This window comes from Homarus americanus, unplaced genomic scaffold (assembly GCF_018991925.1).
Source record: "Homarus americanus isolate GMGI-L3 unplaced genomic scaffold, GMGI_Hamer_2.0 scaffold39675, whole genome shotgun sequence".
Lineage (NCBI taxonomy): Eukaryota > Metazoa > Arthropoda > Malacostraca > Decapoda > Nephropidae > Homarus > Homarus americanus.
The window spans coordinates 18,683,866-18,705,324 of NW_024736071.1; the positions used below are offsets into that span (position 1 = coordinate 18,683,866).

Genomic DNA, 21,459 nt, shown 5'->3' on the forward strand with positions numbered 1-21,459 from the left:
AGCCAAGTTTTGGCACCATTTCATAGCTGGGATCAAGGGTGAACTGAGCCTAGGAAAGTCAAAAACCATCAACCCATGGAAACAGACGAGGCCAGAATAACTTGACTAGAACACTTTAAAAGTCAGTAACATCCAGTGATCTCTACTTACATCACTATACTTGGCACCTTCACACCATTGCATTAATTACAGTTCAACTCAGTGCCAACACCTTCACAGAAGTACACAGCCATTTTCCACCTCTTACCACAAACTGGTATTTTTAATATCTTGCCCAAACCTTGACTTTATTCCATTCTTCCCGCCTCTAAATTCCTCCATTGCCTTCATGCTTGATTCATCCGCATGCACAACCCTTGGGAAAACCAGTCCTAAACTCCCCTGATAGTGCCTTCAGAACTATGAGATCAACAGAGGCCACAACACTTTTGGATTAACTCTCACCACTCACGTTCACTTCTCGCCGCTTAATTCTGGTGGTTTTTGTTTCAACAATATCATAATAATCAATTTCAAGCATGTTCAAGTAATAACTTTCTATTTCCATTATACTACTTCTGCATGGTCTTCCTGTCATGTACCTCTAAGTCTACAACACAGTACAGCTTCCTTTCCCAGATATATATAGGTTATTGGGCCATAAATATTACCTGCACTTTAGAAACCCATACCTGAAGACATGAATTGTTCGTATTTTCACAAATTTCATAACTTGACCGTAATAACTTCAGGCCCCTGTAGTCCTCTGCTCAAATGCATCACTTTATCTCTTATAAATTAGCTTATCCTCTTGTCATGTAAAATAGTCTCTGTATCAAAAATCCTAGATGAGCATTTGTCCCAATATGCACTGAATCGGGGTTTCTGTCTATGCTTTTGTCCCTCTGCCTCTGAAAACGGTAGATGCTCACGTTCTTGTGACAAAGTTAATGTATTCCGCTAATACGCATCCTCTTCAAACTTTACCTTGTAAATCTCTTCTGGTTGACTGACTCAGCTTTGGCCTCCAGGACCTCCTTGTCACATCCATCTCCAGGTGGTCTTACATGATCTTTTTTCACCATATCTTTGTATTACTTCTATCATTCCACCACCAGGCTACATTGTATGCCTGGCTTGCTACATGACCTTTGTCTGCTTCAATTTCAGAAGAATATTACGCAGGCCGTCGCTCAGCATCTGCAACACTACCCTCACACTGTTACTGGCCATTCTACTCTCCTTAACATAACATAAAAATATCTCCGTAAAGAACATACACCTTTCCCCACATCTTTTACAACATGTCACATTAATAAGCTAATCTGTGGCAACAGTCCTCCTTGTTATAACCTGACTTATAAGATAATCAACTACACACCTCTTCCATTTATTTTTAACATTTACCCCAACAAGATCTATTCTAAAAAGAATAGCATCCTGGCAATGTGTATCTTGCGGCCTAAATGGAAAATAATGTAAGTAGGTGCCAACACTTCCACAAATAAGAAGCCTGTGAGCTAAAAAAATTCTTGCTAAAACATCTAAATACTGTATCTTTATATGTATTATGCCAGAAAAATATACAATTCCACTACTTTGGGTACTTTGTTGCCCACCAGAATCGAGGGCGACTTATTATCTAGCTATGATACAATGATATGAGCTATTATGCTCTTAGCCACCTTGTTGGTGAATTCTGAGGTGACCTGAGAAAGCACAGGGACCGTACGCCCACAGATGTTGCTGCATCGGTAGAGGGCTACATTCAGTGCGGAAGGCAAAAAGTAATCGCCGAAAGTATTGACACCTTTCGTATGTGGTGTCTCCGTTGCTACGGTGAAGTACCATTCTAGGTGAGTGAGGGTCGACGGTATTTTTTCAGTTTTGTCTTAAGTCTATCCTTATACCTTGCCTATTGCCAACCAGTATCACACATTCAAAGACATTTTCTTAAAAAGGATAGGATATGACCATATAAAAATCCTGCTAAAATATAATGAAACTGCCTTTATTTAATGCCCAATATCTATTACCATTTATAATCATCACTTTAGTATTTCAGATCGCCTCTGGTAATTTCGTTTCAATAATCAGTTGATCCCGCTTGTTAACGGTAGTTGTTTGCGTTTCAACCTGACCATCCCAGATCATCAATGTTGATGTTGATCTGTTTCAGTTCTTGTTGCCCACGCAGAGTCCCAGTGACTTTGGCTGAAGTTTTCTGGTGAATCGCGAAGCCATTTGCCAGAACAATTGATTCAATGATGTGTGGCCTGGTGAAGAACTGCTTACGTCGCTTTTCCTCTCCTGCTGGTGGGACACTATATTACTTTAAACTAATCACAGCTAAGCATGAGGGAGGCGATGGCGGTCTAATTTACAGTCCGACACGCTATGACGTCACTGATATATATATATATATATATATATATATATATATATATATATATATATATATATATATATATATATATATATATATATATATATATATATATATATATATATATATATATATATATATATATATATATATATATATATATATATATATATATATATATATATATATATATATATATATATATATATATATATATATATATATATAAATCACTGGTTCTGGTCCCACTTACGTTTCCTATCGCCATAAACTTGCAAACAGATTGCTCACTTTTTGCTGGAGATCTGGCTGGCGAGGCAGCGCCATTTTTGGGATCCAAATTCATGCGTTGTGTGTTTATTGTGGTAGTGTGTGTTTGTTTGCGATCAGTGGCGTTATATGGGTTCGGACTGTAATGGGCCATGACCTCCCTCCGCTGCAGCTGTGATTGTTTAGGTATTACGGTCACCTGGTGGAGGAAAGGCGGCGCGACCACGGAAGTTTCATCCCCCAGGCCATACCGTGTATAGTGGATTCATTGTTTTGTAAATGGCTTCACGGTTGCGCCGCCAGGAGAGAACTTTCTACCTGGACCCGCCTGGCTAAAGAGAACCGGCGTTCTTGCTAATGAGTTGTATAGATCATACAAGAGTTGGTAGTAGATGTACAGGTTGATCTAGCGCTCCATATGGTATTTATGAGTTCTGATCAGGACAATTAGATGATGGTTAAGATAAAGGATAATATAACATCTAGAAGTCTACAGGTGCTTCATGATCAAGTATTGCCAGCAACAGGTGCTTCTAAGACAGGAAAAATTATTTGTGAGGCTAATTGGCGCGCTGTTGTATACATTTTGTTGGCGGTGGATTCGCTTTTGTTAAGGAGTATGCCGAACTGTGGCTTCAGTGTCACGAAGATGTGGAATTACAGAGCCCAAACCCTTTAATGCTTCCTCTGGGTGGTTGTGAGGTTGAAGAAACAAGATCACAATATCAGCATTGGTGGTGTAGTTTCTGCTGGCCGTGTTTGAGGAATTCTCCGTCGGAGATTATGGACAGTACAATCGGCGACCTTGTTTAACATGGACGAATCTGGTCTTTTGGAAAACTACCCAAGACCTTAGGGAAGAATGCCAGTGTGTCGGGGCGGTGTTGTTGAAGGAGTGCATCACCGTTTTAGCACCAATGCCTCCGGTACCAGTCAGATCCACACGACGCAGTTTATAGCCTGATAAGAGCGATGGACCACAATGTCTACCTTGCGTAGAAGGCGGGATGTTCTACACTGTCCTCCTGGTTTGATGACTGTTTTGTTCCGTGCGAAGAAATTCTGTATAGAATGTGCTATTTAAGATTTTGTTGCTGCTGGACAACGCAGGACACTCGCCCTACTGTTAGATCGTCACCCTAACGAAGTGGTCTTCTCCCAACACTGGCCTATATTATGTTTCATGACCCGAAGAGTTAATCTGTTATATAAAAGCTGCATTCTCATTAAAAATCAGCTCTGAGCGTTTCAACCAACACTAAGGAAGAGTTAGAACTCTGAAAGTATACCAAATAATCGATAGCGAGCGAAGACGACGAGGATCAACTATTATGGAAGTACTTTTAAAACAATTGTGAACATTCAACGTCAAGAAAGTACTGGTGGAGGCATGATCAGCTGTCTGTAGCAACTGTTTACACGGAAGTAAATAACGGAGGAGAGTAAATCTGTGACTGGTGAGGTTCAGATTGTGGCAGTAGTGGACTCACAGTAGCCAAGAGAGTGCTGCTAGCCAGGAGCCCGAGACCACCAGCGACTTACTCTGACAAGTATAGACCGATGTGACTACCGACGAAGGTAGATGATGATGACGTTAGTGAAGGGCAGGTGCGCCATTCCAAGAAGAACGCCGCTATCCCATAGTAATGTTAGGGGTGCCATCGAAAGTGTATCGAGAAAGCCAAGCTCCTCCTTTCCAATCTAATCTGACGTAAACAGGTATGAAATCTTCACTACCCAACTGTTGCAGACTATGAGCCCTACATCAAGGTTTATCACGACAATAAACACCAGCCATCAGCAGCATAACAGAGTTTTTCCAACCCACCACAAAGCCAGCCCAAGCCAGTGATAATGACAGAGGTAGAGACAGTGATGATGACTTTGAGGGATTGTCAGGAGGCACTAGGTGTGGATGACACCATGAAGACTCACCTGAGGGCCAGTAGCCTGCCCTCTGCGAACCAGCCTCCAGTCCCCACGCCACCCATCTCCTACTAACGGAAGTAACCCCAACCTTGTTTTTTTTAACCTAACCTCAGTTTATTCTTTTCTTATTGACTGTTCCTCTATATTATGTGTGGGTGAATACCATCATAAAGTTAAGAGGTTATTTTAGTAAAGCGTACGTGTTAGTCTGGAAAAGGGAGTCGGGGCCTGTCTCAATAATCCCATGTTATGTTGTTCACTCACGCTTCTCTCCACGCCGAGCAGCCTGAATTAACATCAGAAAGTGAGCTGCTCACTGTACTATATATATATATATATATATATATATATATATATATGTGTGTGTGTGTGTGTGTGTGTGTGTGTGTGTGTGTGTGTGTGTGTGTGTGTGTGTACTTGGAAAGAAATATAATTTCTCAGTATAAGTATAGTACAGTATAGAATAATGAGGGTTTAGATCATCACAAGTTCACCATCAGTATAGACACACCAGAATTTAGCATACAAGGATTGAGCACGTTGAGAACGGCTTCTACTTCTGGGGTCAAGAAAGGACGCACAGATCTATATCCTCGGATCCGCTCCGCACAGTTCTGGCCTGAAAGACAAGGCACAGTAATAACATTATACTAAAACATTATTCTAATGAATGCGAAGATATCAGAATGTACAATATAAAGAAAACTATAAAGAAATGCACATGTTACTATACAGTATTCAACCTGCACAAATTGGCACACCACTATATCAATGCTTATCTAATCATAGCCTTTAATATAAATTAAAGGCTTAAACACAGTAAAGATTCTCTTGCTGGGTGTATACATTACTTTCATCAGCAATGGGCTCCCACTGAGTTCTTAATGATCACAGCACTTTTTAATTGAAATTAATCTTGAACTCATAGCTATCAGTGTAAACAAGGACTTGGTATAAAGAGCTAAATTATTTTACTGGCAACACTTAGTTTAATTATTGTGCAGAGGAGGCCTTCATAGAAATATGTTTAAATACAGTACAGTACAGTACTGTACTGTGTACAGTATGGTATGGTATGATATATCATTTCACAATTTAAGCTAGTATGGGGTCAACTTATCAGGTACTATACAGCCTCTTCCACTTCCAACAGGTACAGTCAGTGTTGTCAATCCTCCCTCTGGCGCGGTGAACCCTGGCAGTATTGACTCATCAACCCAAAACATTCACTTAGTGAGCGGAGCTGTTTGGGGCTGTGGTTGGTGAGGCATGGGGGGGTTGAGGAAAGTCAGAGTGTAGGGGGACTAGAGGGGTGGGAGAGGGCTAAGGAGTTATCTGTGCAGCTTACAATGCAGTACTGTATATATTAATTAAGCAAGGATATAAAAATGTAAGACAAAACCAAATTATGAGTAGAATATGTTATTGCACATTAGGGTGGCATTTTGCGAGCTTGTACTACAGGTCTTGACCATTCTATGCATATTTAATGACCAGAATTTATGAGATAATTCCCATTGTGATAACACAACAGCCTCCCAAAGTCGCACACACATGCATAGGTCATGCTGTATTTCCCCAAGTCTTTCCCTCCTCCTGCTGAAACCTAAGCAACTGTCACTTACCCAGGAATGACAGGGGAATGGGCTGGGGCCTCTATATGGTGTCTGTTACAATGAGGTTGCAGTTATGACCCAGTGAATACCAAATTAATTGTAATTTAATTACAATTGCTTCATTATAGTAATACACCTCTCCCGATGACTAACCACCACACTGCTCAGTCTGTAATGACCATCCGCAAATACGACTGCATTACGGACCAAAAAATTTTCAAATGATGTCGATTTTCTATACCAACGTTTGCCCCGAGAGTTGCGTGTTTGGTAACCTGTGGAGTGCTTAGGTTGGTGTTAATCTAACTGTTTGCAGTACTAACATTATTTCTATATTTAATTGACTTAGAATGACTGGAAAGATGAAGAAAGACAGTCAATTACTTTTGAGACGAAAATGAAGATAATAATGCGAAGATGGAAAAATGGCATCAATTTCATGAGACCTAGGCTTTCAGACTCGACCGTATCCACTATTCTGAAGGAAAAGGAACGATTCGTGATGTAGTAGGATCAGCACTTAAAGGGAACTATAATAACGAAGAAAGACAAGGTCCCATTCACGACATGGAAAAATTACTTGTGATATGGATAGACCAGACACAGAAGATGAATTTAGCTTTAAGACCTTACAGGCTTTCGAACAGGCAAGAAGCCTTTTTGAAAGCCTGAAGGAGCAGGCAGGAGATGAGGCACCAAACCTTCACAGCAAGTCATGGATGGTTTAACAGATTGAAGAACCGCTACAGTTTACATAATGTTAAAATGAGTGGAGAGGCAACTAGTGCTGATGTTGTTGCTGCTGAAGCTTTTAAGGAGCTAGATCGTGTGATTGTGGAAGGAAATTATTTGCCTGAACAAATATTCAATGAGGATGAAACTGGATTATTATGGAAGCGCATGCCTGAACGGACATACATCCAGAAAGAGGCTAAACAATGCCAGGATTCAAGGCATTCCAGGACCGAATACACTTCTGTTGGGGAGGAATGTAGCTGGTTTCAAGTCAAAGCCCTTTATGATCTATCATTCAAAGAACCCCAGGCTTACCAAGCACACACTGCCAGTGTTTTTATTGCAGTAACGAAAGCATGGATGACCCTAGTACTGTTTGAGGATTGGTTCATGACTTGTTTCATTCCACGAGCCAAGAGTATTGTCTGCAACAAGGGATTGCATTCAAGATTTGTTAATTTGGGATAATGATCCGGGAACCCACCACACCTGGACGACATGCACCCTGATGTTAAGGTACTCTACATTCCACCTAACACTACCTCTGTCATCCAACCCATGTATCAAGGATTGCAGCTTTTAAAGCTAATTATTTATCACCTTCACTCTGCTGCTACTAAAGGAAAACGCCAGAAAGTGAAGGACTACAACATTTTAACATGTATTTATAGAGAACATTAATGCAGCATGGGATGAGGTTAGAACAGTGCATGAATGGAATATGGAAGAAAGTCCTGAAAAGATATGTGAACAGTTTCAGAGAATTTAATGAAGATGAAGTAATTTCTGAGATTAGTAACAAGAGGTGGAAAACAGCTTGAGTTAGAAATTGATAATGAAGATGTTGAACAGTTGAAGAAGTAAGCAGAAGAGCTGTTACGAGGATTTTATCGAACTGGCACAGAAAATGCATAGGAAGAAGAAAGTCTAAATGTAGAAGAAGAACTCAAAAATTTTTTCAGTGAAGCATATGGCAGAGGCATCTGCTACTATTAATGGGGATGTAAATGTTTGACGAAATGGATCAAAATGTCGGTTTTGGCAGTTGACAGAATGATCCAAGATGCACTAGCTACAGGAAATTTACAAATGAAAAGATAAGAAATGTGCAGTCTAAATTGACATATATTAAGAAGTCCCACTGTTGTCTCCTCACGCCCCACCAGTGCTGCCTCTTTACTCCCTAAAGATGATCCAATACGTTCAACAAGCACGACCTTGAATGTTAACCTGTCTGAAGAAAGCGACATTGATGACCCACCCAGCCCTGTCTCCTCCTCTGCGGGTGGTCGTATGTCGAGTAGGTCAAATATATATATATATATATATATATATATATATATATATATATATATATATATATATATATATATATATATATATATATATATATATATATATATATATATTGATAAAATCACACAGGGAAAAGAGAAACGATGGAGCACCTTAGCTTTCGTCTTTATTCAAGACATCTTCAGAGGCAACTGAATTACAAAGACTGAGAGAGAGCTTATGTACACAGGGTGACCTTACACAGTATTTATGGTCTACAATCTGTCACCATACAGTATATGGTTTACTTATGTCTTCAGACAGGAGACCCCATTCACAAGTTACGACTGTACAGTGCATCCTCGTATAATGTTGTCCCGCTTAACGTTGTTTCAGCACTACTGTACGTCGCTAAACTTTAGAGACCAAAAATTTGTTTAACGTCCCGGGGATCCGTTACTACGTCGTTTAGCGTCGTCACGAACTACTTTCTACGGTGTATCACCCGCTCGTCTGGCCGCACTACGCTCTCTCGGCTCGGTGCGCTGCCCTCACTCGCGGACATCACAGTGTCCCCAAGCAATGCCAAGCTACTAATCTCTGTTACTTCACATCATTCCTGTGTGCTCAAGTGCTTTTGCTCTTAAACTGTACTATAACCATTCGAAATGGCTTCCAAGCGCCCATCTACTGATGCTAGTGCAGTGAAGAGGCAACATAAGACCATTACCTTGCTACGAAACTGGATGTATTAACCCGATTTGAAAAAGGGGAACGCAATGTGGACATAGCCGCTGTGCTTGGTCTAACCCCCCACAACAGTGCGTACTATCCAAACCAACGCGGACAAGATTAAGGTTAGTGCTGGAAGTGCTACTACTCTCAGTGCTACTAAAACAACTTGTACTAGAAGTACTGTGATCGGAAAAGGGGAAAAGATGCTGGCTATGTGGATGGAAGACCAGAATCAACGCAATGCACCAGTGAGCCTTATGGTTATCCAGCATAAGGCCAGATCCTTGTTTGACGACATAAAGGAAGAAGAGGGTGAAGGATCGAAGGAAGAGACCTTTACGGCCAGCCGTATAACTTCCACAATATTAAGATGACTGGTGAAGCTGCCAGTTCAGATACGGATGCTGCCGAGACATTCCCGCCAGAATTCAAACAGATTATCCAGGAAGGAGGATACTCATCGAAGCAAGTCTTCAATGTGGATGAGACTGGTTTCTTTTGGAAGAGGATGACTGAGAGCACCTATATCTCCAAGGAGGAGAAAAGAGCGCCAGGTTTTAAAGTGGCAAAAGACCGCTTGACGCTGCTGCTTGGTGCAAACGATGCCGGCGACTTCAAGCAGAAGCCGATGTCGATTTCTCGTGCTGCTAACCCACAGGCCCTGTCATTTACAAGGCAAACAAAAACGCATGGATATCCAGCGCCATATTTAGCCAGTGGTTAAACGTGTACGCCGTCCCTGCAATGAAGGAATACTGTGCCAAGGAGAACCTTGACTTCAAAATTCTTCTGATTGTTGACAATGCTCCAGCTCATCCTCTCAATCTCGACGACTTGCATGAGTGTAAAAGTTGTATTCCTGCCTCCCAACACGACAGCACTGATGCAGCCTATGGACCAAGGCGTCATTGCTGCATTCAAGGCATATTATTTACTCTGTACCATGGCCCAGCTGCTCAAGGCTACAGACGGAAATAATAAACCTACGATCCAAGAATATTGGCGTGGCTTCAACATTCTTCATGCAATTGACAACATTGGCAAGGCATGGGAAGAGGTTTCAGAAAGTTGCCTGAATGGTGTGTGGCATAAATTGTGGTCCGAGTGCGTCAACAATTTTACGGATTCACGGACTTAGTCCCAGCTGTGAACAGGGATATCCTCAGCTTGGCGAGACAGGCAGGCTTTGATGAGCTGGAATCAGAGGATATTGAGGACGTCCTGGCATCCCATACAGAAGAGCTCATCAAAGAAGACCTGCAACACCTAGCAGAACACATACCCGTTGAAGACAACGAAGAAGAACTTCAACAAGCGCTGACTTCCAAGAGGATGGCAGAATCGTTCAACATGTTCCAGCAAGCAATGCAAATCCTTATAGATGACGACCTAAACAGAGAACGTAGCTCAAATGTTCAACGCAGAATTGATGAGTCTTGGTTGTTACACTGATATCTATAAGAAGAAGAGTAGCACCAAGCAGTCAACACTGGATTCATTTGTTAGTCACAGGACAGCAGAAGCAGCTTCTTCATAACAGCTGGTAACCGAGGAGGAGCACAAAGCAGCCGAGGAGGAGAAAACAACAATGGAGGAGGAGCAAACAGTGGCGGAGGAACCCCAGTCAGCGCAGGAAGAGGAGGAGGCAGCCACAGTCTCAGTGACTCACCACCCTCCGCTCCCACCCTCCTCCTCCACTCCCGCCATCTGCCTCCTCCGCTTCACTACCCACCACACACTCGCTCCACCACCTCCGCCCATCGGTGAGTACCAATACAAACTTAATACAGTACTGTACTATACTATTTCTATAGAAATGGCAATGATTTTCTGTATATACAGGTATAATGTTCTTCATGGGGCAAAGGAAGGCTGGGGAACGTAACTCCCATATTCTATCTATTTCTTATGGGGAAAATTGATCCGCTTAACGTTGTTTCATATATCGTCGCATTTTTAGGAACGTAACCCCGACGGTAAGCGAGGACTTGCTGTACTTCCCAGGAAGACAACAGTATTTGGCAAGCAGTGGATGACAAACCCATCAAAAATGCTGTTGCCATTCGAGACGAACTGCAGCTAAACGTGTTGACGCAGAAAATGCGGAGACGCTTACATAAGGCGGGAATCCATCACAGGCAGGGAATGCCATTGATTAAACAAGTAATCGTTTATATATTTAATCCGAGTATAATGTGTGTAAATTTATATTTTACCACTGTAGAGACAGAAAGATGATTCAGTGCAGCAGGATTGTTTGTTACTAATTTGAGCACATCTTTACAGGATGAAACTATTGATTAGTTGTGTTTTCTATGCTCTTATCTGATGCAAACAAAACAATGAGAAGAGAAAATATATTCAAATGACTGTTTTCTTAGGTGCCCAAATACTAGCTTTCATGGAATGTCTAAATGCCATTATATTTTGTATATTTTACTATACAGTATATCAAATCTGCAAAATATTTATGTCATCATTATAATAAAATTTTATAATCATTATACAGTACACAGTTAATCATAGATTAAACAGAATATTTATTCATCATTAGTTTCATGTCTAGAATTATCAATTAACCAATGAATCAATGGGAAGAAAATACCTGCTCAAATGACTGTTTTCTTAAACTCAAATGCCAACTACAGTACTTCAGAATGTCCATATGCAGGTAATACATTTACTCTATTTCATTTTGTCATAATCCTTTAAGTTATGTTCAATATATGTATTAAGTTAATCATAGAGTAATTAGAAGTTTTAATTATTCATCTTACACCTAGAATGATCAATTAACCATGCTCATACCACAGAGTTCACAAAAAATAAAGAGCAACTCACAGGCTAACACCGTGCTGCCAGGCTCGCCTTCGCTCGGCAATATGTTGGTGAAAGGCTGAACTACTGGTCGAGGGTGACCTTCACCGATGAGAAGACCTTTTTCTCCATTAATCATGGCCTGATACATTTTAGAGACAGAATAACAGCAGGTAGCTATATAACCATATCTTTTTGTATGATCACACTAATTAACAGATAACCAATGAAACAGGTTGCAGGAGCACTGATAGCAGGGCACTTATTTACAGAGAAACCACCTGGATTTTATTCCTGTATCCCTGTGGTCCTTCATAATGCCCGAGCAGTCAGCCACATTTGTTCCAGAGGTGATGTGCCCCTTTGTCAAAAGTACAGATATTATATACAGTACTGTACTGTATGTTTATATTTAAATTTATTTATTCAAGAGTTTAAAAAGATCTGTTTTTTGGCTGCTTATATGTTTAAATTTCATTATCTTGAGCCATTTGTTGGTGTATCTACAAAAAAAAAAAAAAAAAAATACTGTATATATGTTCAGTATACTGTAGCATCTCCATAAGGTTAATATACGACTTGTGACCTTCAGAGGTTCGGTAATTATGGGGGGTGTGTTTAACACACTTTTGTAGGCTGATTACTTTAACTTCTATTCATTTTCTTCAACAAATACTTAGTTTTCTAGATATAGCTGAGTTTAGATAACATTCTTACAGGCGCGTCATCAGCTGTGATGTGGCAGATGTAAACATGTACCGTGAGGGCAAATGCACAATATGTGGCCGTCAACAGTTCGGTAATTATGAGGGTGTTTTTAAACTGTTTTGTATGCCGATTACTTTCAGTTCTATTCATTTTCCCTTTGTAAATGCTTAGTTTTCTAGATACAGGCAAGTTAAGTTAAAGGTTAGGTTAGGTTAGCACATGATTTCAGCCATTTTTTTATTTTTCTCAACAAAATACAGTATCCTCTAATAAAATCAATGAAAACTGTTTAACCAAATTTTTGTTCTTCCCATGACATTTGGCGACTCATTCGAATTTCACCTTTATTCCTTTTGGAAATGAGCCGTTTTGGAGTTATCACCCCCCCATAGAACCTGACCTAACCAACCAAAGAAACCTACCTAACCTTACCTAACTTCCTAGCCATCCCCGCCATATTAAACAGTAGGCAGCTACCAAACAGGGAGGTACTACCATATGGCATCACGAAAATTGTGACCCAGGTTGCTGATCTGACTTTCTGCCTCATTTACACACAATTGCAGGGTTTTAATTGTTTCTCTTACTATTGACAATACAACTTACATATAAAGTTTCTTACTTTTTATTTATTTATTAATTTTTTTTCTTTATGGTTCTTTATTATTACAGTATTATTATTTTTTATTACAGTATTTTTATTTTTAATTAGGTATTTTTTATTACAAATTTTATTTATTATGAATTATTATTATTACAGGTATTGTTATTACAATTTTGCCCCCCAGGCCCCGATGTGGGTCAGTGACCTGTGCCCGGGTGGGCTAATCCCGTAATAAAAATTAAATAAATCAATAAATACCTTTTTGATATTTGGTACCAATGAAAGCAACTTCGTTGAAGCGTCATGGGTAAATTTGCATTTTCAACCAATATGGCTCTTGAGTTTAGCAGTGTTTTTCCGATTATTTAGACGATTTTAAGACGCTTTTCTTCTTCGACGTTTCCATCACAAATGGCCTAAAATACCTAGCTTAACCTCCTAACCCAGAGGGGGGGGGAGAGCTCCACCCCCTGGATCCCCTGGTATATTTAAGTCATTTGCTAGGGAAACTGCAGTAATAACGCATCATGGGATAACTTTAAATTTTGGGGGGGGACGTAAGATTATGCTCAGACCGAGCGGGTTAGTTGTAAACAAACACCCGACACACGGTGAATGTACATTTGTTAATTTCTTAAGTGAATTTACTATCTCGGTTAATATCCATTTGCGACAGAAGTGGTATTAGAAAAAGTTCTTCCTATTGACGAGATATAACTAATGATAAACACATAGTTGCTCTAACCGAGCTGGGGCTGAAACAGCATTAAAACCTAATTTTAACTTTATTTAACCCTTGTCGGTTAATATTCGTCCATTGGCTGTCTGCAGGTTACCAATTTTCAACATTACAGACACAAAGACTATAAAAAAAAACGACTTAATATAATTTCTTGTGCAAATCAATATTAACGGAGTATTTCACAAATTACTTGGTGTAAATTTCTGTACCCGCCATGTTGTCAGAGTCACTTCTCTCCTCCTCTTTGTGACATGACACCTAATGACCTTCAAGTATCATGTCAAGTGACTTGGCTGGCCATTTATTTTGAAGCAGTCTTCCACCATGCAATTTCGAATTTTGAAAGGCTTTCTTGATGGCCTGTGTTAGGTGCTCTCTCCCTTATCTAGCTGTTATTCAGCACGTTTATGAGAACGACAGTGAAGCAAACCAAATATTACAAGATCACGATGTCCTCCCAACATCAAGACTGTGTCCAGAGTGTGGAAATTGTTCACTTTAAAGAAAAAATTTAAATTCTTTTGTCTGTAACCATAAGTGTACCAGATTGCCCAGCTGTATCCTCCACCACAGTAGCAGGTAAGCTCCAAAAAATGGTTAGGTGAGGCTAGGTTTTTGTTTTGTGTGTTTTATTGTGTGATTTACTCATACCTGACAGACATTTTGGTGTAAATTAGCGGTTTTCGGCTACAAATGAAAATTTCATTTTTTTTAAACCGCTAATTTGCAAAAAAATGAAGGTATTATTGCAGTTTTGCCCAATACACAGCTGACTGCTTTAACCATCTCCTTATTTGGAGTATTTCTAACCTCATTTTAACCAGAGGCAAGGAATAAGAATGTCAGAAATTAAATTTAAATTGTTCCTTTTGGTGGAGGGGGGGGTTAACTCAAAAACGGGTACATCCCCCGGAAATAAAGGTCAAATTCGATTAAATCACACCAAAATACACAGGATAAATTAATTTCTAAACTATTACGGCATATTGGCCGAAACTGCATTTTTACCGAAATGAAGGTCAGACTTGAGTCAACACATATTACACACACAAGAAAAACTACTTTGTATCAACATCTGAGGACGGCCAATGGACAAATATTTACCCCCTAGTGTAATTGACAGCCTCACTTAATATGTTTTTTGGCTGTTTATCTCATTATCTTGAATGATTTTGCTTTAACTAAATTTACTTGTATCTTATGAAGTCACTCACAACTACTATTATCTCTCTCTCTCTCTCTTTATTAGATAACCTCTTAATTTCTTGTTTGCGTCTATAATTTACGGTCATATGCAGTATTATATTAGAGGAGCAATATACTATGAAATAAACATTAGTTAAGTGTCAGATGATCAGTCGTTACTACAATGAAGACTTCGGGATCGACCACAGCACCTTTGTCATGAATTAAATAAACAACGGCATTACACCGTGAGTCCGCTACACTGTAAGTAATATAAATTAGCATAGTATTACTTCTCCAGTGCCTTCTTGGCTCTTGCTTTCATGTTTTCCCAGCACCGCCTTAACTCCCGGCTGGTCCTGCGTTGAGCTGAAGGATGTGCTGAAAACTGGGCTGCTATCACCTCCCAAACCTGTTCCTTCTCCCTATTAGATGCTCCGTCTCTCTTCTTGGACTCCACTACATCTTTGTGTTGTTCTATTAACGCTGTCAACACCGTCTTCTCAGAAGGTATAAACCATTTTCTTCTGCCCTCAGTTCCTTCACCGTATTCCGCCATGTTGATGTAAACAACTCAACTTTGTTGCAGTTTTACCAATTAATAAAGATATATGACCTTTAACGAGGTATATATACAAGGCTCTGGCTCATATAGCAATTAAATTCAACCTTTATCAACATCACTGTGACACTTTTTTATATTTTCCTCTTATATTCAACACAATTTTATCTGTATTAGAGAAGAAAAATAACGCACAAATATTGAGAGCTATAACTTCAACTTGGTAGTACTACAGAATTAGATAGACGATAGGTGATTGGTGTAAAGTGACCAATCCTGTACATTGTTACATTCCTTGAGCACGTCAACGTACAAACGAACGCTACAGTCCCTCAAGAGGCACTTGATTGTATTAGAGAATATTAACGCCATCCATGAACTTGTAGTTATTGTCACGCAATATTTTCATAATTTTCAGGTGTTTTGAAACAACGATTTCATTTCTAGGCCAAGTAAAAGTCTAATTTCTAGTGAAAATAATAATGAAATTAATTATTATTTGAGCCTGCGCCACACTGTAGGTACCTTTATCAGGGAGAGTGCATACAAAATTGTTGTTATAATATAATTACTGTGCTTCAACGACGAAGATAACAAAGTTAGTAACTAAATTATTTAAACAACAGTTAAAAGATTATTAGAGATGAAACTCTCTTAGCATACTCTTCTTAATTGTGTATGATGCATGAAGAACGTTGTTGAAGCACTGAGATATTACTTTTTTTTACTTTCACGGCCATATTATTAAACAACATCTTCCCTTGAAGAATATCTTCATATCGAAACCCGTATTTTTAAATGCGAAGAACCTTTTTGTGCAGCGCACGAAAGAGTGTGGTGGCATAAAAACGAACTAATTGCACCAAACTTTGAAGAGGTGGCTATAGCCTCTTCACCACTGATCGGCTCGTTAGCCGCTTGGGCGATCGGTCACGTCTCTGTTACTTTTCCTTTTCTTTTATCCTTTCACCAAATGATCGGCTCGTACTGGGCATGTACTGGCTCCTGAATGTACCTGAACCTGCTCCAGTGTTGGTCAAGTCTTGTCTTGAAAGAGCTCACACTCGGTGCCGTCACAACACTTTCTGGTAGATTGTTCCAAGAGTTTACAACTCTCACTCCGAAAAAGCTTGCCCTCACAGTTTTCTGGACTTGCGGCTTCTTCAATCATGAGCTGTGACCCCTTGTGGGGCGAGCGTCCTCCAGCTCCAAGTAAGGACACTCGACTGAGTAGTGCCCCTTGAGATGCTTATCCAGTATCCACCTCAATTAGTTCCCCCCTTTCCCGTCTGTAGTATAAGCTAGGCAAGTTCAGGCGCTCCAATCTCCCAGGGTAGTTGAGGTGCCGAAGTGCAGGCACCAGTCTGGTGGCCCTCCTTTGAACATTTTCAACCAACTGACAGTCCCTAGCATATCTCGGGGACCAGATGGGGTAACAGTACTCCAGATGGGGAAGCACTTCACTCTTGAAGATCGTTACGAGGGACGGACCGTCTAGATATCTGAACGACCTTCTTATAAGACCCAATAATTAATTTGTTTTATTCCTCCAAATAATCTATGAAAAGTGAAAGTGGGTGTCAGAGGGACACTGCATACTTCTTTACTTTAATTTTTCCTCTTCGCCACTTACCGCTGATCGGCTCGTTAGCCACTTGGGTGGTCAGGTCGGCCGGTCGGTCAAGTCTGTTAGGCACTGTTGGTTGAGCATGTACTGGTTCCAGAAATTCCAGAATGTATCTGTACCTGCGCCAATGTTGGTTTTGAAAGAGCTAACACTCGACGCCTTCTCCATGCTCTCTGTCAGATTTTTCCAAGAGTTTGCCCTGACTGGTGGGCCGGGTATCTACTAGGTCCGGGTATGGACACGACTAGGTAGTGTCCTCTGAGATGCTAATAAACTTCAATTAAGTCACCCCTTTCCCGCCTGTAGTATAAGTAAGGCATTTTCAGGCGTTTTAAAATATTTGGGTAACTGAGGTGCCGTAGCGCAGGTACCAATCTGGTGGACCTCCTTTGGATATTTCCTATCAACTGAGTCTCTAGCTGTTATGAAAACGAAGGTAAATACTGGGAGGTTTTATTCAACTTAATGCAACATCAGTATCCATAGATCTATAATAAACAGGAATTACAAATTAAGAATGATTAAGCTTCAAGTAACAGAATTGGATTACCACAAATAAACATAGCATAAAAAATATAAGAGAACCTCAAGCAATATAATCTAGAGCACTTAACCAACTAAGCATAACACATCCTCAACCCTACCTTTAAAACAACCCATCAGCATACAAATACAGTGCCAGGGGACAGCAGCGCACCCTCCACCCGCTCTACCCTCCGCTCGGAAGGTGGCACCAGCTCCGCCTATCGGCCGGGAGGAGGCGAGCGCCTTGTGAACAATGACATTTCTAGCCACACCCTGCAAAATACAGTGTACTTAGCAAATGCTGCAGCTTCTGAGAATGGGGGTGGGGGGGGTGGGTTACTACTAAGAGCAGAGATGTTACCGCGAACAAATTCGGGCTTGAATGTCATATACGCTAATACTGACACGTTCCTTGATAAGAGAGAGGAGTTTGAAACACTACTGAAGGTACACCAACCAGATATTTTAGGAGTCGTCGAACTGTTGTACAAGAATAGGAGAATCGACCCAGAGGAATGTGACTTCAGTATTGCGGGATATGACTCATTTACGAACCTTTCTCAAGGAACTTGCAAGAGGGGTGTGATTATCTATGCTAGGCAAGACCTTGGAGCCAGCCAGGCGAGAGTACAGGGACATGATGTTTTTGAAGAGTCCAAGTGGTGTAAAATTAAACCAAAGGGAGGGGACTTACTTATTGTCGGGTGTATCTACAGATCCCCAAACTGTGGCCCACTAAATCAAAGGAACTTAAGAGCCTTAACAGACAACGCGGTGATGTTCAACCCCAGCCACCTCCTTATCATGGGGGACTTTAACTATGGCGACATCGACTGGGGAAATGAGTTCACCCCAAGTGACTTGAATAACCCTGCTACTCTTTTTGTATAAACTCTGAGAGATAATTTTCTGTTCCAACACGTTAGAGACCTGACACATTACAGAAGGGAGCAAACACCCAAGCCACTAGACCTCATCATAACAAACGAGGAGGGTATGGTGGCCAAACTGGAACACCTTGCCCCAGTTGCTACCGGTCACCATATAGTGTTGTCATTTAGATTTAACTGTTACCTAGTTCAAGATAAGGCCAGGCCAAGGTGCAAATATTACAAGGGAAATTACAATGGGATGAGGGAAGAGATGAGGGGTATCAACTGGCCTGACTTATTAAGGTACAAGAACGCAGACACTACGCTGAATATCATAACTAGTAAAATGACCCATTTGATCGATAAATATATACCCAAGACCTAACCCAGTGCTTCTAAGAATACGAGGGGATCACGACACATGAACCATGCGGCGGTCGACAAAATTAAGAAGAAAACCCAGAAATTCAAGACGTGGGTTGGGTCAAACGATGAGCAAGACAGGAGGAGGTATGCAAGAGCCAGAAACCAAGCAATAATTTATTTGCCTGATTTACCTTCTTCTCACAATGGCCCGAAAACTTCAGCTCATTGTCAACATGCACATCTAGGTCCTTCTCACATTCAGTTTCAACTAGTGCAGTTTCTTCATCCCGTTGGGAAATATGATACGCCTCCTTACCGTTGGTACGCCCTAGGTGCATCCTCTTGCACTTCGTGACATTGAATCTCAGCAGCCATTTCTTCGACCATTCTTGGAGCCCACAGAGGTCCTTCTGCAGCTCTTCACAGTCTGCTTGGTTCTTGATTTCCCGAAATAACTTGGCGTCATCGGTAAACATATGTATGGAGGAGTGTACAACGTCAGGCATGTCATTTATGAAACAAACAAACATCTCAAGGGGCACTACTCAGTCGAGTGTCCTTACTTGGAGCTGGCGGACGCTTGCCCCACAAGGGGTTGTGTGGTTATGAGATATTGGTTCACACTCAGGATGGGATGGAGAAAGGAAACTCACAATGTGCTCTCTGTATACATATTGTATTGGATGTACAATGCAGCTTGGTGCTAGGGGGTGGCAGCGTGAGTCCAAGCGTGATGTAGAGAGAGCTGGTTGGTGAGGGTGCTCAGAGGAGAACACGCAGCTTGTAGGGCGGCATAGTCGCCGGCGGGAGCGAGGGCCGCCAGGCGGGAGCGGAGGAGGAGGTGTTGCTTACTGGTGGCTGTAGGTAGAAGGAGATAGGTGACGGCCACGTGAGGTCTTATATAGCGGGGGTAGGCGTGGCTTGATGGTTGACCTCCGCTTTGTTCGGCGGCGCTGGTTACCGACCTTGACCACGAGGCGTACGCTGGGGAATTCGCGGGGGTCGGCTGGTCAGGGACACGGCAGTTGTAGGGGAGGAATCCACTACAGGGTCACAGCTCAAGACAGAAGAAGCCGCAAGTCCAGAAAACTGTGAGGGCAAATTTTTTCGGAGTTAGAGTTGTGAACTCTTGGAACAATCTACCAGAAAGTGTTGTGACGGCAGCGAGTGTGAGCTCTTTCAAGATAAGACTTGACCAACACTGGAGCGGGTTCAGGTACATTCAAGAGCCGGTGCATGCCCAGTACTTTCCAACAGTGCTTAACAGAGACGTGGCCGATCGCCTAAGCGGCTAACGAGCCGATCAGTGGTGAAGAGGCTCAAAGTAGAAGTAAATATCCTGTCAAACTGTACTGCAACAGCATAACGCTTTCGCTACCGTGCCAATGGGAACAGCCGTGAACATTTCAATGTGATCTATTTTTGGCGTTAATGCCAACGCAACCGCTAACTCGTGAATGGAATCCAGCTTAAACCTGTATCATGGGTCATTTTTAAAGGTCCCGGGAGACATTTGTTTGCAAGACTTCCTGATATCAATTGTGTACAGTTAGAAACTCCTATTAATATATGTGAATCTACTGGCTGTTTTTTACATTATACAATAGAATATTTGAAGCGAGAAACAACGATATTTTATCTATTTTTTATATTCTGATGTTGTTTGGAACACAAATGTTATAATTATATTTTAGGAAGAAGTGAAGTGAAATTATTGGAACAGAGCTCATATGATCATTACAATGGCAGAGGAGCGAACACCGCTCATCGGAGGCGGACAAAATGTGCTTGGGCAGGCTTCCTGTGGAGGGCCAGCATCACCTACAAGTCAAGGTTTGTACTTATAATCCATTGAAGTATACGGAGTAGCTATTGAGTGCCTGGCGTTAAGTGTAAAGAAGAAGAAACTGAGTATGCTACTTGACACCCCCACCTCTGAACCTGCTCGCTCTGTATCGTGACAACAGGATATTCTACTGACGTTTACCACTGACATTAATTTCTAAAATATAATATGATTGTATTTAGTTGAAATTGCGTAAGACTATAACGCTTGAGGGTAAATTTAAATTTTATAAGATACGTGTATTTGAGGGTTATGTGGAGGCAGTCACCTGAGTCATTGTTGTTGATGGGTACATCTGTCACATGATCACAGTGGTAGTAACGTAGATTATATTTGATGAAATCATTATTCATTGTTATACCTATTTATATATACATAATATAACCTGCCATATGCTATGCTAGCAGTTTTGTAATTGATATAAGCTTAGCAATGCTTTGTGTCACTTTGTATGCACAAATTCCCTTAATAAAAGTCCCAAGTTTAGTCAAATTGACAGTTAGTAAAGCTTTGCATTTTTAAGATGAATGATGATTATGTTTAAAGTAATTTATATTTATTTAGATTGCCACTAATGTGTAACTGTTCTCTCAACCTTGAATATGCCATCTGCTAGCACTGTACCATTATTAACACTGTTTATCTTTTTACTTTTTTTTTTTTACCTTTATCCTCTTCAC

General features: G+C 40.8%; 1 protein-coding gene and 1 long non-coding RNA gene across 2 annotated transcripts in view; one reads left to right on the plus strand and one right to left on the minus strand.

Moving 5' to 3' along the window:
- LOC121871870 overlaps nucleotides 1-5,147 on the minus strand; it is a 22,567-nt gene extending 17,420 nt beyond the window's left edge. The window contains exon 1 of the long non-coding RNA XR_006089974.1: nucleotides 5,091-5,147. This is a non-coding gene — a long non-coding RNA (uncharacterized LOC121871870). The remainder of the gene's footprint in view (nucleotides 1-5,090) is intronic.
- Nucleotides 5,148-20,647: 15,500 nt separating this feature from the next.
- Nucleotides 20,648-21,459, plus strand: part of LOC121871871 (type 2 phosphatidylinositol 4,5-bisphosphate 4-phosphatase-like) — a 34,893-nt gene continuing 34,081 nt past the window's right edge. Inside the window, exon 1 of the mRNA XM_042374446.1 lies at nucleotides 20,648-20,766. Within this exon, the coding sequence (XP_042230380.1) occupies nucleotides 20,664-20,766 (103 nt within the window). The 5' untranslated portion in view covers nucleotides 20,648-20,663. The remainder of the gene's footprint in view (nucleotides 20,767-21,459) is intronic.